The 19,743-nt window shown below is 35.9% G+C and overlaps 1 protein-coding gene across 4 annotated transcripts in view; it reads right to left on the bottom strand.

The window, feature by feature from the left end:
* Positions 1–19,743, bottom strand: part of TTC17 (tetratricopeptide repeat domain 17) — a 143,641-nt gene that overhangs the window by 78,997 nt on the left and 44,901 nt on the right. For all 4 annotated transcript variants that reach the window (XM_024930978.4, XM_024930983.4, XM_024930982.4 and 1 more), the window contains 11 exons: positions 18,468–18,577; positions 17,795–17,939; positions 17,184–17,323; positions 15,249–15,409; positions 13,759–13,871; positions 11,194–11,340; positions 9,704–9,819; positions 9,382–9,547; positions 8,117–8,194; positions 7,755–7,979; positions 573–759 (listed from right to left, as the gene is read on the bottom strand). In XM_024930978.4, coding sequence (XP_024786746.1) covers positions 573–759; positions 7,755–7,979; positions 8,117–8,194; positions 9,382–9,547; positions 9,704–9,819; positions 11,194–11,340; positions 13,759–13,871; positions 15,249–15,409; positions 17,184–17,323; positions 17,795–17,939; positions 18,468–18,577 — 1,588 coding nt within the window. The remainder of the gene's footprint in view (positions 1–572; positions 760–7,754; positions 7,980–8,116; positions 8,195–9,381; positions 9,548–9,703; positions 9,820–11,193; positions 11,341–13,758; positions 13,872–15,248; positions 15,410–17,183; positions 17,324–17,794; positions 17,940–18,467; positions 18,578–19,743) is intronic.

Here is a 19,743-nt window from a genome sequence, read left to right as displayed (position 1 = left end):
GCTTTAGACATTAGCTTTACCCAGGTGGATACACCTATACACAGGCATATATGCCCATATATATGCTGTGGGAGGGAGTGGAAGAAGAGAAAAATATGCCACTTAATGTTGGGTCACTATATTAAAGGTAGAGTAAAGGTCTGAATCACCTTCAATGAAAGACAAGGAGCTATATTTCAGTGACTGAGTATATAGAAGAACTGCTTCAATTAAAACTGTATACTTTGACTTCATGGACAGGAAAAATGTACTTTACTAGGAATGTCAGTTATTATAAAACATCAGAGATTTTGGAGGGAGGAAAAAAATCTCAAAGCCTATCCATCCCAGTTGAATATAACACATATTTTAGTTAGCCTTTCTTAACCAGAGTTCTAAGAGAGAATTAAGCCTTAATACCCTAAGGCATCTATAGTAAGTAAGGAATTAACATCTTTTCCTATGCATCTGGAATTATACTGGTTATCTAAAATCCTTGGGTAAAATAGAGAAAATCATTTTCTGTGTTCTTTTGATCAGAAGAGGAACTCTGGCTGAGCTCATTAGTTTGTCAGCATTTGAAAGCTGCTTACCACTGCAAACAGAAGAAGTGATGTTGTACAGAAAAGGATAAAACTGCATACAGCGGATCAACTTCAGGCTGTTTTCACACTCTGGACATTTGGTGGTTAATTTCAAGGCCTGTCTAAAGGCCTCAAGTGCCCCACTGATATTCTTCAGAGCAAGGTAAGCATTTCCCAGGCTCAAAAAGGTCAGAGGCTGAAAAGAAAAAAAAATCGGCAAAATGTTAATGAACTAATATTTTCTGGGAGTTACAAAACGTTTACAGTATATGGCTTTTGGCTCTTTTTAGGTTACCCCATAAATGTTATTGCTAACTATCCATTTTATTCATACCAGCCAATTCTAAACTGTATAATACATGTAAATGTGTTCACTTTTTTTGCTAAGATAAAAAATATATAAAGTATGTAATATAAACTATATATGTATATACCCGTGTAACCGCCACACTGCTCAAGATACTAAAATGTTTTCAGTACTCCAGGAGGTTCCCTTGGGCAATCCAACCCCAGAAGTAACCATTGTTGTGATGCGACTTCTGTCATCATAGTTCTTGAACTTCAGGTAAATGAAATCAAACTGCACGTTCTCCTATGAGTACATGTAATATGTGTCCTTTTGTAGCTTCTTTCACTCAATCTAAAATTCATTCATGCTTCTGTATACATCAGTAGCTCATTGTTTTTTAAGCTGATGTGTAATGTTCTAACATAAGAATACACCACAGCTTGTTCATCCGATTAGCAGTTGGGCTATTTTCACTTTCGTCTATTATGAATAAAGTTACTATGAATATTCTTGTAAATGTCTTGATAGGCACATTGTCCTCATTTTCTTTGAGTATATACTTAGCACAGGTTGTAAGGTAGATTTATATTTAGTTTTAGTAGATAACAACCAAATAGTCTTCCAAATGGATGCACAAATTTACACTCCTACCAGCAAGTGTGAGAATTCAGAGACTCTGTATTGTCAGTCTTTTTAATTTTAGCTATTTTAGTGAGCTGCAGTGGTGTCTAACTGTGGTTTTCCTTTGCATTTCCATGATGAGTAATAATGTTGAGGGTTTTTTTTTTTCAGGTGCCTATTGGCCATTTGGATATCCTCATTTCTGAAGTGCCTGTTCTTTTCTCTATCTAAAGGAATTAGGTTGCCCTTAAGGCCTTGAAGGAGCTCTCTGTCTATATTATATATTAGTCTTTTGTTGAAAATATTTATGGCAAAAATCTTCTCTGTCTATGGTTTGTTTTTTTACTCTCTGAATAGTATCTTTTGATAAACAGAATTTCTTAATTTCAATGAAGTTCAGCTTATCATTTTTTTCTTTTATAATTAGTGCTTTTTGACATCTTTGCCTACTGCAAGGTCATAAAGACTTTCTCCTATGTCTTCATAAAGAAGGCTTATTGTTTTATCTTTCATATTTTGGTACATGATCCACTTCAAATTAATCCTGTGTATGGTGTGAGGCAGAAGTCAAAGTTCTTATCTTTCTCCATAAGGATATCATCCAATTATTCTAGCACTAACTTACTGAAAAACCAAAATGTTTTTTCCTCACTGAACTACAGGTACCCCTTTGTCATAAACCAGTGGCCATATTCATGGTGGTCTACTTCTAAATTCCCTATTATGTTCCATTGCTATATGTTTGAGTATCTTTGTACCAATACCATACTCTTTTAATAATAGTAAATCTCAAAATCTGGTAATAAAAGCCTTCCAACTCTGTTCCTCCCCATCACCCTGCCCCCATTTGTGTGTGTATGTATGTGTGTGTGTGTGTGTCTATTCTAGGTCCAGTTCTATGTAGATTTTAGAATCAACTTATCAATACACAAACACATATATGCAATTATTAGGTGTTTGACTGAGATTGAATTGAATCTATAAATTGATTTACAGAGATCGTACATCTGAACAATATTGACTCTCTCAATGTGTGAACATGATGTATATCTCCCTTTACAAGTTGAGTATCCCTTATCCAAAATGCCTGGAACCAGAAATGTTTTGGATTTCAGATTTTTTAACATCTTTGAATATTTTATTATATTTACTGGCTGTACATCCCCATCTGAAAATCCAAAATCCAAAATGCTCCAATGAGCATTTCCCTTGAGTGTCAGGTTGGTGCTCAAAAAGTTTTGGATTTTGGAATGTTTGGGATTTCAGATTTTTGAATTTAGGATGCTCAACCTGTACTTATGTCTTCTTTCTCTTAGTGATATCTTGTAATCAGTATATAAATATTGTATATCTTCTTTTAGGTTTATTCTTAGAAATCTGATGTTTTCTTTATTTCCTTTTTTTGAGACAAGGTCTCATTCTGTTGCCCAGGCTGGTCTGGAACTCCTGGGCTCAAGAGATCCTCCCACCTCAGCTTCCCAAGTAGCTAGGAGTACAGGTGCATACCACCACACTTGGCTAATTTTTTTTGACTTTTTTGTAGAGAGTGGATCTCATTGTGTTGCCCAGGCTGGTACTGAGCTCCTAGGCTCAAGCGATCCTCCCCACTTAGCCTCTCAAAGTGCTGAGATCACAGGTGTGAGCCACCACAGCAGATCTGATGTTTTCTTGATGCTATTGTAAACAGTGTACTTTGTATGCTATTTTCCAATTGTTTGCTGAGACTTTGTTTTCATAAGCAGCCCAAAGTATTCAGTTTAGGTCATTTTAACTGAAATACATCTATAGTGTTTTTATATTTGCTTGTGTGCAAACCATATGTTTTAAATTTATTTTATTATTAAAAATAGTTAAAAAGATCTAAGAATGTTTTATTTTCAAACTGTACAATATATCCCTATGTAAAACAATGCTTATGATTTATCCAATTACCTGCTTTTGACTGGGGCTGTTAGATCATCAGAAATGTCTCACTGTAACCAAGCCAGAGGATAAAAAATATTCTAGATTAAGGAAGTCTAACCTAAGCAGCTCAGATTACATTCAAACTATTACTTAGTAGTTCACACCCAGATACAAAATTAAATCCCATACTTAGACTTCAAATTTATCTTTATATTTTGCATAAGGAAACAAAGTGTTATAATTATCCCTATGACAAAATGACGGCTGTAAAAATATCCTGCATTGAGATAAACTGGTTAGCATTTTGGAAAAAAAGTTGAACTTCAACCCTTGAACGAAAAAATAAGTACTGAGTATTTACTATGTTGCAGGCATAGTTTTGAACATTGAGGATACAGCAGAAAATAAGAAAGGCAACTGCTGCCTTCATAGACCTTACAGTCCAGTGTGGGGATGTCAGTGAGCAAAATGGGACGGAGAAAAATATAGAAGGAAGAAATAGAGGTAGCACTAGATTGTGGGGGGCAGGGGGAGTGCACCATTTAAAACAGAGTAGTATGAGAGGGACTTACTGAGAAGTTAGTATTCATAAGACTTCAAGGAGGTGGAGTAAGCAATGAAGAATATTGGTGGGATGAAGTACTCCAACCAGAGAGGATAGAAAATGCAAAAGACCTGAGGTAGGGGCATGCTTAGTATGTTCAAGGAACTACAAGGAGGCAAGTGAGGCTAGAATAGAATGTGCTAAGGAATGACTTGACAGAGATAAGGTCAGAAAAGTAACAAGGTCATGTAGGACCTTCTATATCATTACAAATTCGGATTTTCCCGTGAGTTCTATGGAGAGCCACTGCAGGGATTTTGAGCCAACAAATAACAACATTTGACTTTTTATAAGGATTTCACTGTTGCTGTATGAGAACAGACTGGGGGACAATGGCAGAAGCAGAGAAACCAGTCTAGAGGTTATTAAAATAATCCAGACAAAAATAATTATGGTTTGGATGGGACAGCAGTAGAAGCAATGATAAATAGTAAAATCTGAGGTATATTTTGAAAACAGAATCAACAAGGTTAGCTAGTGGACTGAATTTTCCCTGAGAATAGGAGAAAGGTATGAAGGAAGCCCCTAAGTTTTTGGTCTGAGCAACTGGAAAGATAGCTTTATTATTTCCTGAAATGAGGAAGACTGGGAAGAATAAATTTGGAACAGCATTAAGGAGTTTGGTTTTGGCCTTTTGTTCTAGAGCGCCCTTTAGACATCTAAGTGGAAATGTCAAGTAAGCTGTTGAATAAAGGAGTCTGGAGTTCAGGGCAAAGGTGACGGGTAATTCAACAGGAAAAGGGCAGTCTTCTCAAGATATGAAGCTGAAGAACTGGATATCTATGTAAATATGAACTTTGATCCCTACCTCACACTACAAAGAAAATTTAACTTGAAATGAATCATAGACCTAACTGTAAAGCCTAAAACTATAAAATATCCAGGAGACGTCACAGGAAAAGATCTTTATATATTTGAGAGCCAACTATTCAAAGATTAAGCCACAGAAAACAAAAACAAACAGTTTAGTGAGAACACTTGAAATCTAACAATAGAAATCAACATTGAAAAGACTGGCAAACTTAAGGGCAATTTTTAAATGCTAAGATAAAAAGGCAAAGAGAGAAAATATTTTTAACACGAGAGATGGAGTTAAAGAGTTTATCATACAAAGGGTTTGCACAAAATCTAAAAAACAAAATTCTAAAATGAACAAAATGTATATACAAACTTTTACTTTAAAAATACAATTACAAGGTTGGGCATAAGGGCTCACACCTGTAATCCCAGCACTTTGGGAGGTCAAGGCGGGCGGATCACTTGAGGTCAGGAGTTTGAGACCAGCCTGGCCAACATGTTTCTATTAAAATACAACCCTGTTTCTACTAAAAGTACAAAAATTAGCCGGGCATGGTGGTATGCACCTGAAATCCCAACTACTCCGGAGTCTGAGGCACGAGAAGAGCTTGAACCTGGGTGGCGAAGCTTGCAGTGAGCTGAGATCATGTCACTGCACTACAGCCTGGGTGACAGAGCAAGATTTTGTCTCAAAAAAAAAGGAAAGGAAAAAAAAAGAAAAACACAACCACAAGATAAAACTTTACGTTACAACAGAGAGGTGGTATTTTTAAGCAAGCGAAACTTGTTTTATAAATGTTAATTCAGAGGTAGTATAACACGACTAGAGTATTTGCCCTGTGGCCAATCTCCCTGAGTTCAAAACCAAGCACCAAGCTCTGTGACTTCCCATAAATCCCTTACTCTGTACATTTAACTCTTAAGAGTTTCCTCATCTATCAAAGGGGAAATTCCATCTCACGGGGTTGTTATGAGGATTAAATTAGATTAAATTAGTTACTACATGTAAGATACTTAGTATCGTGCCTGGCTCTAGTAAACAATCAAAAAAATTGGCAGTTATTTCAGTTGTTCAATTCTAATAAAGACACAGGTGGAATTAATATTTTTAGACCTTGTTCATGGCAATATATACTGGCCCAACCATTTTAGTGGGTTGTTTGGTATTTTGTGCCAGAGCCATCAAAATATTCATTCTCTTATTGACTTAGTAATTCCACTGCTAACAATCTTTAAGGCCTTTGCAGAAAACCATCATTGATAATAGCTAAGTGCTGTCAGCAACCTAAATATGCAACAACAGAAAAATAGGCTGTGGCATATCAATTCATTGGTCCTTTATAGAACCATTTAAATTGAGGGCTTTAAAATTAGGTAGGAATAAGTTTTTTAGAGATCACCTGTACAGTAGAGTTGAAACATTATGAAATACTTGTATAGAAGACATGCTTATAAGGAAAAATTTCCAAAAGTTGGGAAGAGGGTGCTGATCAAGGAACATTTTTGGGGCCGGGTGTGGTGGCACATGCCTGTAATCCTATCACTTTTGGAGGCTGAGATGGGAGGATTGCTTGAGCTCGGGTGTTCAAGACCAGCCTTGGCAACATGGTGAAACCCCATCTCTACAAAAAAATACAAAATTCTGCCATACGCAGTGGTGCATGCCTGTAGTCCCAGCTACTAGGGAGGCTGAGGTGGGTGCACTACTTGAGCCTAGGAGGTGGAGGCTGCAGTGAGCCGTGACCACGCCACTGCACTCCAGCCTGGGCAACAGAGCAAGAACCTGTCTCAAAGAAAAAAAAAGGTATATTTTTGGGGTACCCACCCTGATCCATTAATTTATCTTTTTATTCTTATTGTAGCACCATGGTATTTAACAACTAGAATTTCAGTATGATTTTAAAATATCAAAAGGTAACTGATCACTAAAGGAGGTCTTTTTTCTTCAGAAGAATACTACCTAAGTCCCTTGGCTGAAAACAGTAAAAAGGGAATCATGAAAAGTTTCAAGGGAATACGGCTGCATTGCGCTTTCCATTGCCCACTTTATCACATCTGTTCCCACTGTACCAGCACCTGGTACACAGTAAGCACTAGATAAATATTTGATGTACTTCTCTGGCAATGTGACCTGTTACATAATATTGAGATTGTAAACTTCTGCTTAAAATCCAGTTGTGAATTTCTGTATTTCAAAAGAAAACAGGCAATATTTTCTTCTCATCCTTAAAAAATCAGTTTTCAGACACCATAAATAAACCTCAACCATTCATGCACATCCCTTCTGAAGGTTTCTTTGAATACAAAACCTATAAACATTTAGACATTAGGTATAAAATCAATTTAATTGTATATTTATTATAACTGAATTTCATGAAACCTAAAATGACTGCAATTATAACATCCATCCTGATATCAGAGATGTTAAAATATGAAAAACCAAAGTTGTATCTTCAAAATCATGAACTACAAAGCACTGATGTAACTCCATAAGCTGCATGTGAGAGGTTTGGGGCATGAAAATCAATGTATCTATTTATTCTTATCAAAACCACCTTTGAACTGTCCTCTGGCTTGAAGGGTATAAATATTTCTATAAATTAAAGTTGTAAAACAGTGTAATATTAAGCAGTGTGCATGCTGTGATGAGTAGGATAAAATACAAACCAGATGTTTCAGACAGACATAAAAAAGCGGCAGTATATTTTTACACCTATGTTATTCTTATTTAAATGTAAGTTTCCAAAAAAAAAAAAAAAAACTTAACTGTGTAATTATAAATTTCACTCAAAATTTAAAGAACACATCAAAATACAACAAAAGCTTTTTCACACTCTCTTGAAATAATGCAAACGCTACTGTGAAAGACAAAACATGACATTTTTTATGCTTTCCCTAGAAAAATACAAATTGTAATCTAAATTTGAGTTACCCTACATAGTATACGGAACTATGAAATCCCTTAAAACCTCACCTCAGAGCTATTGATGGCCAAAGCTTGAAGTAGCAGCTTAGTGGCATCAAGATGAAGGCCGTAATGAATCAAAAGGTTGGCCAAGTTGACAAGAGGAACATCTTGGTATTGAAGTGGAGCTAAATTCAAAGCCCTCTGAAGACAGGCAATAGCAAAAGTGCTATTTCCTACTGCTCTCCAGTATAGTCCAGCTTCATTGAGTATGAGCCAGACAGGAGCATTTGGCTGAAAAATCCAAAAATACTTCAGTTAGTACAAGAATACAGTACTTGTTCTAAATAAGATTTTTAATAAGTGCATTTTAACTTTTACTTATAATTAAGAAGCATTTAAGTTTTAGATGTCTAAAGTAAATGACTCACCTTATTAATAGCATGAAATAAGAAAGACCCAATTTCTTCTTCTGGGATAGTATAGTTATTAATACGGGAAAGCAAAATCTGAAACATCAAAAGGAAGACTGACTCAATTGAAAATAACAGGGAAGACATTTGAAAACAATTTCTATAGATGGCAGTCTTTTCTTAAGCTCCTAAGGAACAGCTAATTTGAACAAATATTTATGATCATATATATGACATAAATTCATTCACATACCAACAGGTGTTGACCTGCTCACATGTATGTAATAGTTTAACTAAAAAGTTAAAAAGACATATATACCCCCACACATTAAAGTAACCTACCATACCCCATTAAAGTCAGCCTAAGTGTTCAGAACCCAAGAATAAATTATTCAAAAGACAACAGCATGCAATATCTGATGTAATAAAAATCTACTGTCTTTCCTTCCTGGAAAATACCAGATACTCAATTATTCTACTTCATGTTCCTGCAGCATTTATATAACTGTCTACAACTCTAAGGCACAGATCATGGTCTGTTTATCTTTTTGTATTCCTAGCATCCAAAACAATGTCTGGCACATAATGTTTTTTGCCTAAGGAAATGTCTGTTGAATATAAGTAACAGTAAGTGCCTATAGTTTTGAAATTAACTTAAAAAAAAAAAGGTGGTTGTGATGGTCTGTGATTGCTAAAAAGGTAATTTTTTTTTCATTTTTATCTATGGAATGATATCTAATATGGTAATATACAGTAATAAAACACTCGTAGTTATATATAATTAATAGGAATTTAGGAAAAGAGCATAATTGAACTTCTAATGTTTGCAGAGTCATTATCAAATTAATATAAATTCCTATGGACCTCATATAAGGTCACAGCAGGGTTGATAAGGCCAGAGAAAGAGATTCTTCAAGCTTTCAATTTATATACACTTCTGGAGGCCTGGAGGATGCAAAGCTAACTTTTAGTGGTTGCAATGGCCTGCATTACACCGACTCCATTAGATAACAGAGAGTTCTGTGCTACTCATCTTTGAAGTGCTCTGCGTTAGAGGAATAGTGTTTAGGTGATCTATGTATAGCAGCCCCGAGGAACTCTCTGGCACTCCTTTAATAGCATGACTGACTTCGCCATCATTTCACCAATTCTTTAACTCTATCCTTCCATTTTATATACTTAAAGCTCAACAGCTACCTTCTATCAATTTTTTGTTCCATTTAAGAGGCTTCTGAAGTCACCCAGAATGGACGGCAATAAATACCAGCCTAAGTGAGCCTTACTTTTCGTGCATGGTCATCTGGCATTTTGGCTTTCAGATCCATGCGAACCTCTAATTCTTTGACTAAGTAGGACAGAGTGTGGCTTTTTCTGATGTCAGTTATGGAACAGTCAGGGGTTTGGGCCTCTTCTTCTGTAGAATAATCATCACTGCTGAGTTCGTGGATCCTGGCACAAGAAAAAGGAACAAGATTCATATTTTCAAAGTTTGGGTGACTTCAAGATAAAGACTTAACTTTTCAAGTCCAAGGCTGGTGCTCTCAAAGAACCGCTAGATGACAATCATGCAGAATCAGGTGCTTTGCCAAATCCATCAGCACTTGCCTGAGTCCTTTGTTTTCCGGAGGCAGAAAATACGTTGGCAATTCCCCACCAACAGGGACTCTAGGGTAGCTTTCTGTACAATCTGCTCTTTGAGGCCATAGAATATGCTGTTTGTCCTGATAAACAAACAAAATTTCTCATAAATTTCTTTGGATTCAATATTTCAATATGCTAAATAAACTTTTAAAACGATATACTACAATAATTGAACAAAACTATAATATCTTAAGATTATGGTAGACTCTATAATATTCCTGCTACTGCAGATTATTAATCTAAGTCAGTAATTCTACCTGCTTTACCACAGACTGGTTCAGGGTTGGGCGGGTATAAGCCAGTTGAGCCAGTGAGACACAAGAAGAGGCTTGCTTGGGGCTTTTCGGAAAGAGAAGCAAGTCTTAGGCTCTTACGTTACATATGAACAAAAAATCATGTTGTTCCAGTTGCTGCTGGCTGTCATCTTATGACCATGAAAAAAACCAAGCTTTTGGATGAAACCAATACTGTGGATGGCAGAGTGAAGAAAAAAAAAAAAAAAAAGAAAAAGAAGAAATGGGTCACTGATGACATCACTGGGCCACTGAATCAACCAAACCTGAAGTTTATCCTATTTCTGGACTTCCTGCAGTAACAGGCACATTTTCTTTGTATTTACTTTGAGGTGGAGCTTATGACTTGTACCTGAAAGCATACATAAGCCTATAAAACCTGGCATTGAACACTACTTTTCCCTGAACTAAGGTCTTTTCTTTGCCAATGCCAAAGTTTAACAATTGTTTTATGATTTGTAAAATGTTAATTTTCTCTAAAAATAAATAAGATGTATCAGAGGCTTACTAAACTTAAATCTTCAAGCTATCAAACTTTGAGGGATTTATATTAAATATAATTAAATCTAAGTGGCTGTTTAATTCTGTTAAACACTTGATTAAATTCTGAAAATTTAATGGTGAATAAAAAGCACACAGTCTCTGTCCTCATACCTTGGTATCCGCCTCAGCTAACCTACAATTCTTTCTTAGCTAGTCTAGACAGGCACATGTACTAACTTGTTTATTGTCTGTATCATCTACCAGAATGTAGGCTCCAGAAGAGCAAGGGGGCTTATCTATTATACTGCCAGCATTAGCCTGGCACACAGGTGGGAGTTCAATAAAAGAATGCCGATTAAGCGAAGTATATAAAAACATACGCTTGGGTCAAGTTTAGAAACTTGTTAAGGTTGGTAATAATACTCAGAGGAGAAAGCTTTGAATTGAAATCAGGGTGTCTATCTGCTCTACTTGACTGGGAAAAACTCAAGGCAGAAATTGCATCTTACTCATTCACTACCTAGCAGAATGGCTTCCATTTAATAGAAATGTACTACACGTTTGCTGAACTAATCTGAACAGTCATAGAGGCCATATTAATCAGTGAGGTTGAGGGCCACTGCTTTAATGGATCTTGCCAGTTTGAGAAAACTGCTTCGTCATCCTCTATTAACTTACCCTATATGCATCAGAGTCCCTGCCCCAAATCCAGAGAATAGAATGGGCTACGGGAGAAGACTTGACCGAATCATTGATATCACTCTGATTTGATTGAACATCAAAGTTCACAGACATCATACTGGAGGCTGATGAATCCTCACCAAACTAGAAAATGAAACAAAAAGTTCAATCAAATTGAAAGTGGAAAAGGAGTTGTGACTATAATTTAACTCATACCAAAAAAGCGAGTGAATATTCAAAATTAGTAGAAAATCAGAAAGTAGCTCAGTAATAAAGCAATTGGATCTTTTAATTTTAAGAACTATGCCCCAACGATATTCTTTCATGGATAATACATAGTTAACAACTTTCAATAACTTTGCCATTGGAGTATGAGAAAAATGGCATAGGTCGTTTTCCTGTCCCTTTGCTTCATTTTTATGATTTAGTCTCTTTAGGTTAATAATTAGCTAATTGAGAAATCTGGTTCATTATTCCCCTTTTCTTCCTACACTAAAATGCTCACCACTCTAAAATTAGTGTGCCGTGTGTGGGTAGAGGCGAGGGAACTTAAGAAAGTATTCTTAAGGGTTCTATAACTATCACTTAAGGATTACAGACTGTTGTGCAATCAATTACAAAGAAAAGTTTTGGGGGTGAAAGGGTAACCTAGATGAAAGAACACAAACATATACAGCCTTCCTTCAAAGCAAGGTGGAACAATGTTGGATATACTTACAAAGATGCTTGTGTATTTCTGAAACCTTGCTAGATAATGAGAATGGGACTGGGGATGGGATGGGGTAGGAAAGACAAAAGGAAAAGGAATGAATATGATGAATTTGTAGCTCTAGGTCTTTGTGAATAGGAATGGATTCTTTCACTATATAGTGGTGATACAATTTTATGAATACAGACTATTGGAAGCTACACTCCTTCAAATGATCTGTCTTGAGACCATCAAAAAGTCCAAAAGGTACATTGGGTTTCAATCTATTTCATTTCTAAACATCCCCCTTCTTCCCTTTAAAATGCTTGGTTTTAAGATAAAGAGCTATAATCCCAGAGGGTGTGAATCTGGTCTTCTTTATTTTTTCCCTTGGAAACCAAACATGAGATATTGCTGGGAGCTGGTTTACAATACTCATAGGAAGCTTTTGGTCCCTATCACTATTTCTCCTTTTAAATGGCTTCTTAATTTTTGTCTCTTATTTTTTCCCAATGCAGTCTGGATTTTTCCAGATTAAAGAGTTCTAAGTTTTTGTGGTTTGTCCTCCTATAGATGCTCTCCTAATCTCTTAGTTATCTTAAGTAGTTATTGCTAGAAATTTCTGTATCTACGATTAGACATGATGAGTTTTCTCTAAGATAGAATAAATGTTTTATTTCTAATACAGGTTGAGTATCAGTTTTCTGAAATGCTTGATCAGGAGTATTTCAGATTTGAGATTTTTTTGGATTTTGCAATATTTTATTACACTTACCTCTTAAGCAACCCAATCAAAAAATGTGAAATCCAAAATGCTCCAATGATCATTTCTTTTGAGCATCATGTCAGTGCTCAAAAAGTTTCAGTGTTTGAATCTTTTTTTTTTATACTCAGAATTCTGGCTGTACTTGCTGTCTGTACCACTTATTCAACATCTATTATATACTATCTGGTATCACTACATGTGTTAGTTCTTCCCAACTAGATAGATTAGGATTGTATATGTGTATGTGTGTGTGTATACATGTGTGTATATACAGCGACAGAAAGTGAGAGAAAGTACACACCTAGCAGTGGGCTTAATAAAGATTTTCTGTTGATAATGAGCATTTTGTTGGTGGTATTGGTTGAGGCAATATAATTGGACTGATTACTTCAGGAAACAAATAGCATGGTTGCTCTCAAATTTTAAATAGGTCTTACTCTAAAAGGGAAAGTGGGGAGATGAAAGCTTTGAGTTCAATAATAATAATAGCCCAATTCTAGCTCCCATGGTAAAAGAGAAAAGAATCAAATGCATGTGCATATAAATATTTAGATGGTACTTTAAGAAATAGAAAGCATCCATGGAGTTACTGAGTACTCCCTATAAAATCTGACTTCGTAAACATAACAACATAACAGATAATCAAAATCTCTCTCTCGCTCTTTATTTATTTATTTATTTATTTATTGAGACACAGTCTTGCTCTGTTGCCCAGGCTGGAGTGCAATGGCATGATCTGGGTTCACTACAGCTTTGACCTCCAGAGCTCAGATGATTCTCCCGCCTCAGCCTCCCGAGTAGCTGGGACTACAGGTGCATGCCACCATACCTGGCCAATTTATATATGTTTTTGTAGAGATGGGGTTTCACCATGTTACCCAGGCTGGTCTTGAACTCCTGGGCTCGTGATCCTTCTGCCTCTGCCTCCCTAAGTGCTGAGATTACAGGCGTGAGCCACTGTGCCCAGCCTCAAAATCTTAAAGATCTAAATGACAATCACAAATTTTAGGGATCAAATATACAAAGAATCAAGAGGAAAAAACAAAAGTTTTAAAAAATCTTTATAAAGCAAACGTTTATAAGAATTAGACTGGACCAAGAAAAAGACCTGAACATAGTCCACATTTTCAAAGATATCTCCACGATGATAGCGTACAGGCTGGTCCCACTGGCAATGTAAACTATGCTGCTGGTTGACCAGTCGGCATATCTGATGATTTCCTGGAATAAGAAAGGAAATTACACAAATGATGAGCAAGGTCAACAATGCCAATGTGATTTTCTTAGACTAAGTCATTTAGTATCAACCCTGTATCCCTCAGAGCCTAGCAGGCTACTTACGTAGGACGTACTTATATAGAGAAATATTCATTAATGGTTAATCAAATAAATCATTCTAAGAAGTCCCAGTTTTTCCACCTACAAAAACAAAGGGACTCCACTAGATGATTACTGAGGTATCTTTCAGCAATTATAGTCTGTGATTGTAAAATCTAGTGATTACATCGTTTTAAGAGACTTTGGCCATCTTTCTGGAGAGAATTTGCTTTACACACTTCATAATTTTGTTTCAAATGCATATATAAGAGCTCTGGCTGCATTTCAATATACTGGGCAGTAAGTAATTCCAAAGACTGAGCATATACTCTTTACACTCATAATAGCAAAGAAAACTTGTTAAGGGAATTGTAAAATAAACTATAAATGGTCACAGCTAAGTGCCAAAGGTTAAGAGGCTTTCTTGACCAACATACTTATCAAGGGAGAAGGGTATAATTAAGAGATTCTATTAATTTATTCTGTTATTGAGTTGTCAGATCTGCTCCCTTGTCATTAGAAACAAAACATTCTAGATATAACCAAATCATTGTTCTCATGCCAACCCAAGTTCCTATAAACCAGTGGTTCTATTTTTATGGATCAGATGCTTGAGAGATTTTAGTAAAAGCTATATACCCTCTTTCAAGAAAAATAAAATTGGACACATACACAATTCTACATATAATTTTGGAGAGGATTTCAGAACCCCCTGAAACTAATCCATTGACCCAGGTTAAGAATTCCAGTCTAAAATTTTACTTCTAAAATACTGTTTTTAAGAGAGCAAGAAAAAAGGAGTATGGATGGGTTGTTTGTAGGGTGGGTCTGGCTTGTATTCACTTAGTGTAAGGCCTTGTTACCCATAGTGCAGAGTTTTTAGACCTGCGGCAACAAGCATCACCTGGGAGCTTAGTAGGAAGGCAGACTCTCAGGTCTCAATTCAGACCTACTGAATCATAATCTCCAGGAGACTGATATGCATATTAGGGTAGGAAAAAAAACTGATGTTGAACACAGAATGCAAATAACTGTTAAGACTTCTAGGATCTACAAGACTTGTTTTTTATTTCAAAATGTAAATTTGAAAAAAGCAAGGTAGACCAAACCAGCTCCCCAGGCCTCCTGGTATACCCACAGTGATGAATCATGCTTTCGAGATGTAGGGAAGTCATAAACACAACTTCACACTGCTTTAAGGCTACAAGAAAGTTATGATAGTAAAGCATGCTAAAAGTGAATTTCCTAACCTGTCTTCAATTACTTGGAGTCACTACTTACCTAATTGTGCCTCTTTTGCCATCTGAGTCTCATGAATGATATTTCTTAAGATTTGCTCCTCCTGAATCAGTTTATGTTTTTCTAGGATTTCCTGCTGTCTCAGGTAGTGGTCATGCTGCTTTTGATACTCTTTTAACTCATTCAGTGTTCGCTGGAGAGATCTTAACATTTTTTAATACCAGGAAAAAGTTAGAGCTATAAAATCATAAATTTTAAAACCACTTAAATGCACAGATTTTTCTGGTTCTCAGCAACAATTACTGTGTGTTTTCCTTTTATTTAACATACAACCCTGTATCACCAGTTCAAGAATACTAGGGCAAAAAGATAAATGCGAAATTCTTCCTTTAAATACAACTTTTTAAAAAAATGGGGTCTTGCTCTGTTGTCAAGGCTGGATGGAGAGGCCTGATTGTAGCTCACTGCAGCCTTGTACTCTTGGGCTCAACTCCTGGGCTCAAGGGGTCCTCTTGCCTCAGTCTCCTGAGGAGTATCTGGGACTACAGGCACACGCCACCATGCCTGGCTAATTTAGTTTTAGAAACTGGGTCTTGCTATGTTGCCCAGGCTAGATTTGAACTCCTGGCATCAAGTGATTCCTCCCCTCCACCCTGCCTCAGTCTCCGGAATAACTGGGATTACAGGCATCAGCCATGACACCTGGCAATACAACTATCGTGACATCAAATGGTATACTGCATTTTTCAGGTGCCATAAAAAAATACATGACGATATACAAGTTTATGTATTTAACAACTCTATTTTTCTCTACAAAATTTGCATTAGTTCCATCAACATTCAAAGTCTTTCTAGAATCCTTTCCTCCTTTTCACTTTTTCCCTAGATTCTGCTTAAAGACAAAGTTAAGAGTTAGGGGCCACAGTACTTTGCTTTCATACTCTAGCTTATTGGTTACAGGCCAGGAAAAACTACAGAAACTATGCTTCGAAAGGAATATGCTTCACCACCTGATTTCAGTAAATCAGCTGCCTGATTACATTTAATCAGAAAACCCATACTGCCTATTACACACTGTAACATATAGAGATTTTAGGAACTATACAGATTGTGTAAAGATAGAGCCAGCTCAATTATTAAGAGCATGATACTGGAAAAAGCTCAGCCAGGTATAACAGAAACCAGTTATGAATAAGCAAGCTGGCATCCTTTTTACTTCCTACCACATTATGCCTTAAAAAGATTGGAAAAGAGGCAAATACAAAAGTTTAATGAGTTCTAAATCTCTGTTTAATTCTCTACTAACCAAAGTAAACTCAAATATTACAGCTAATTCTGAGATATGAAAAATTCACTTCTGAGTTAACATGAAGTTTCTTAACTAGCCCTACTGATTGAAGGAAATGTTTTTTAACTTATTATACCTCAAGGATCAAATACAATAGAATTCCATTACTGTACAACCTAACACACAATCATGATTAAAACGTGGGCCAAATAATGTCTCTCAATGCCATTTAACTACCTTAACAATAACTCAACCCTAGGAGCCACCACCTCTCTCCAAGAGGAGAAATATCAACTACTGCACATGTAAGTGATTTTACTGAAACTTAGTATATTCTATGCAAATAAAAATGCAGTCAACAAAGTAAGTAGTCAACTAAGTATCCCAGTCTCCCCACCCCAACTGACTTCATAAAAGTAATCAATGGTCAAAATTGTAAACATTTAAGTGACAGCTTTTACTACAAATATTCTCTAGTTGCAGGAATCCATACAATTAAAGATATTCCTCTACACAACCACTGAATTGTGCTAAACCACCAGGACTTACAGAAAAAGGATAGGACTTGCAGTAGTGAAGAGGTTTCTTTCTTAATTCCAGTTACCAAATTAACACTGATATCCCCTACACAGATTTAACCTAAGGTTCGATAGTGCTAATGCTTGAGTGAAATTTTTCCTCTCAATTACCTATGTTGAGCCTCCAATTTCTGCTCCAGTTTTTGCTGACATAGGACAGCATGCTTCCTCTTTATAGCTTGCTCAAACCCAGGTCTGGCCTGCAAAGCGTGGTCATAACAGAGCACTGAGTGGTTATATTCCCCAAGCATCTGAAGAGACAAAAACAAACATACACATACACACACACACACACACACACACACACACAAAGGGAAAAAAAAATGTTAGCCATGGCCTGGTTGCATCTGTCCAAATCCTCTAATGATTTATGAGATCACACCTACCTCTTACTCTACAGTGACCATTATTTTGATCAGTGACCAGATCCCTACAATATTAAGGCATACTATAGGATGGTTTAGTTGGCAGGTATTGCTAACCTTAAAAGGTGTACCCGGTAAAAGTTTAAAATTCCAATTTAATTATTATTATTGTTTTTTTGGCAAGAGGCTAGAATAATTACATTACTGTGTTGAGGATTTTTCTTCCTCCTAATTTCATTTCCATCGTTCAGACCAAAAAAGGAATGGAAAAAAGTAACATTCTACTGAGGGGGGAGAAAAAAAAAAAAAAAGAAAGTGGCAACTAGCATGACTCATGAAACAAAGAGTAGTACTTACTGCATATATATTCCCCAAAGTGTAATAGCTGGTGAAGAAGTCACTGTCATCCAGAGCTGCATGGACCACGACAGCAGCATCAGCAGAGAAGTGTGCTCTGTGTAGAACGTTTGCCAGGTTGACCAGGGCAATGTCTTTATTGTGCCTAAGGAAAGCAGCACATATTCCATGATTATGTAGAACCACTTGACAAGGAAAAATGACATTCAAAGTTACTTGTGCTTAGGAAACTAAGATATAGGTGGAGAAAATAAGATAATCATAGTGTTTCATTTTAAAATTATTGATGGCTCTTAATCTGATAGCTACAAATTTTGTCACTAAAATAAGGTATTGCAGACACTGTATGATTTTACAATTTATTTAGGGCTTATATTTGCTTTAAGAAAAGTTAAACTTAGTTTATGATAATTCCATTCAAGTATCATGTGAATCATAGGGCATCTACATATTTTTTCCTTAATGGAAATGGAAAGTATATTACACAATTATCACTTTGAACTTTTTGAGATCTGTGATTTTTTTTTTTTTTTTGTGGTGGGACTTATTTCTTTGAACAGGGATGGAGAAAAGTATATAATGCAATGTTGCTTCTTACTGCTTTCTTATGTATTGTTTCTTTAACAGTCCTGAGGAATGTGGAAAATCAGGTCCAGAAGAGGAGGAATCTTACCTGGAAGAGAAGTGAAGTGCTCGCATGGCACATTCTACTACCTGATATGGCTCATTCTTAATTCTCCAGTAAAATGAAGCCATGTTATACAGTACCCACGAGGAAGCGTTCTAGAGATTAAAAAAGTAAAATTACAAACACGACTCAAGACAGTTTAACTTAGAATACTCAAAAGGAGCACCTTTAATATTCTGGCTCTTCTGAAATTCAAGATGAAGAAGAGCCAGACTGAATGATAAGCAATGATAAAGAACAGGACACAGTGCAAAGAAACTATACCTGTCAGAAGAGCATTCTAATCATCAGCTGAGCACGTGCATTAGGGTGTGATCTTCATATAAAGACCATCCAACTCCAGCTTATTCCAAGAGGGAAATAAGAAAAATCCCACCAACTGACCACAACTTGTTGAGCTCTATTTCAGGACTTCAGAAGTTAAGTCAGAAGACCTCATCTACTTAGAAATAGCTCTAACATGAAATTCCTGAAATTAACATTTTAGAATTTTTTCTATTTATGTAATATCTGAGTGAAGGCACAAACCAACAGGCTTACTCTAAACAAAAAGACAGAAAAAAAAAAAAGGAAAAAGGGCCAAAAACATGAACAAACAGCTAAGAAGTATGTAAAATGTGTAACTTCACAAAGAAATAGAAACTTAAAAGATACAAGTTTTCCTTTTACAAAGTGGCAAAGACTAAAAAGAAAGCCAATACTTACTGAATATTATTAACTTTAGATATTAAACTATAGAAATGCTAAGTTACTATAGCATTTCTGGGGGACAATTTGACATGTATGTAAAAAGCTTTTAAAATGTAATGTATATTACATTAACGTACATATTAATGTATATTACATTTACCCTTTGACTCCAATTCTACTATTAAAAATGTATCCTATGGGGAATAATTACGTTTTAACTATAAAGCTGTGTAAAAATCAAACTCCAAAAGAATATATTACAAACCAGTTTTGAAATTATTAATTTTACTTTCTTTTATAGATTTTCAGTGACTCTTTCACAAGGACCAATTATTTTTAAAAGAGTTATTTTAATGTAGTTAAAAATAGTTTGAATTTAGTTAAACGTAGCTTTTTAAGACTACAATAAGTACAATCCTGCATTATTCATCCTTAAGTATTCTATCTTCAAGAAAAGTATGTGATTTTGAGTGATGCAATTACAGATTTTAACACTATGAGCAGATCAACTACGAACTTCTACTTGAAGCTGGTTAAAGGACAGTACATTCTTCACAACTGACTTGTGGCC

This window comes from Pan paniscus, chromosome 9 (assembly GCF_029289425.2).
Source record: "Pan paniscus chromosome 9, NHGRI_mPanPan1-v2.0_pri, whole genome shotgun sequence".
In the NCBI taxonomy this organism is placed as follows: domain Eukaryota; kingdom Metazoa; phylum Chordata; class Mammalia; order Primates; family Hominidae; genus Pan; species Pan paniscus.
This window is presented reverse-complemented; position numbering and strand designations above follow the sequence as displayed.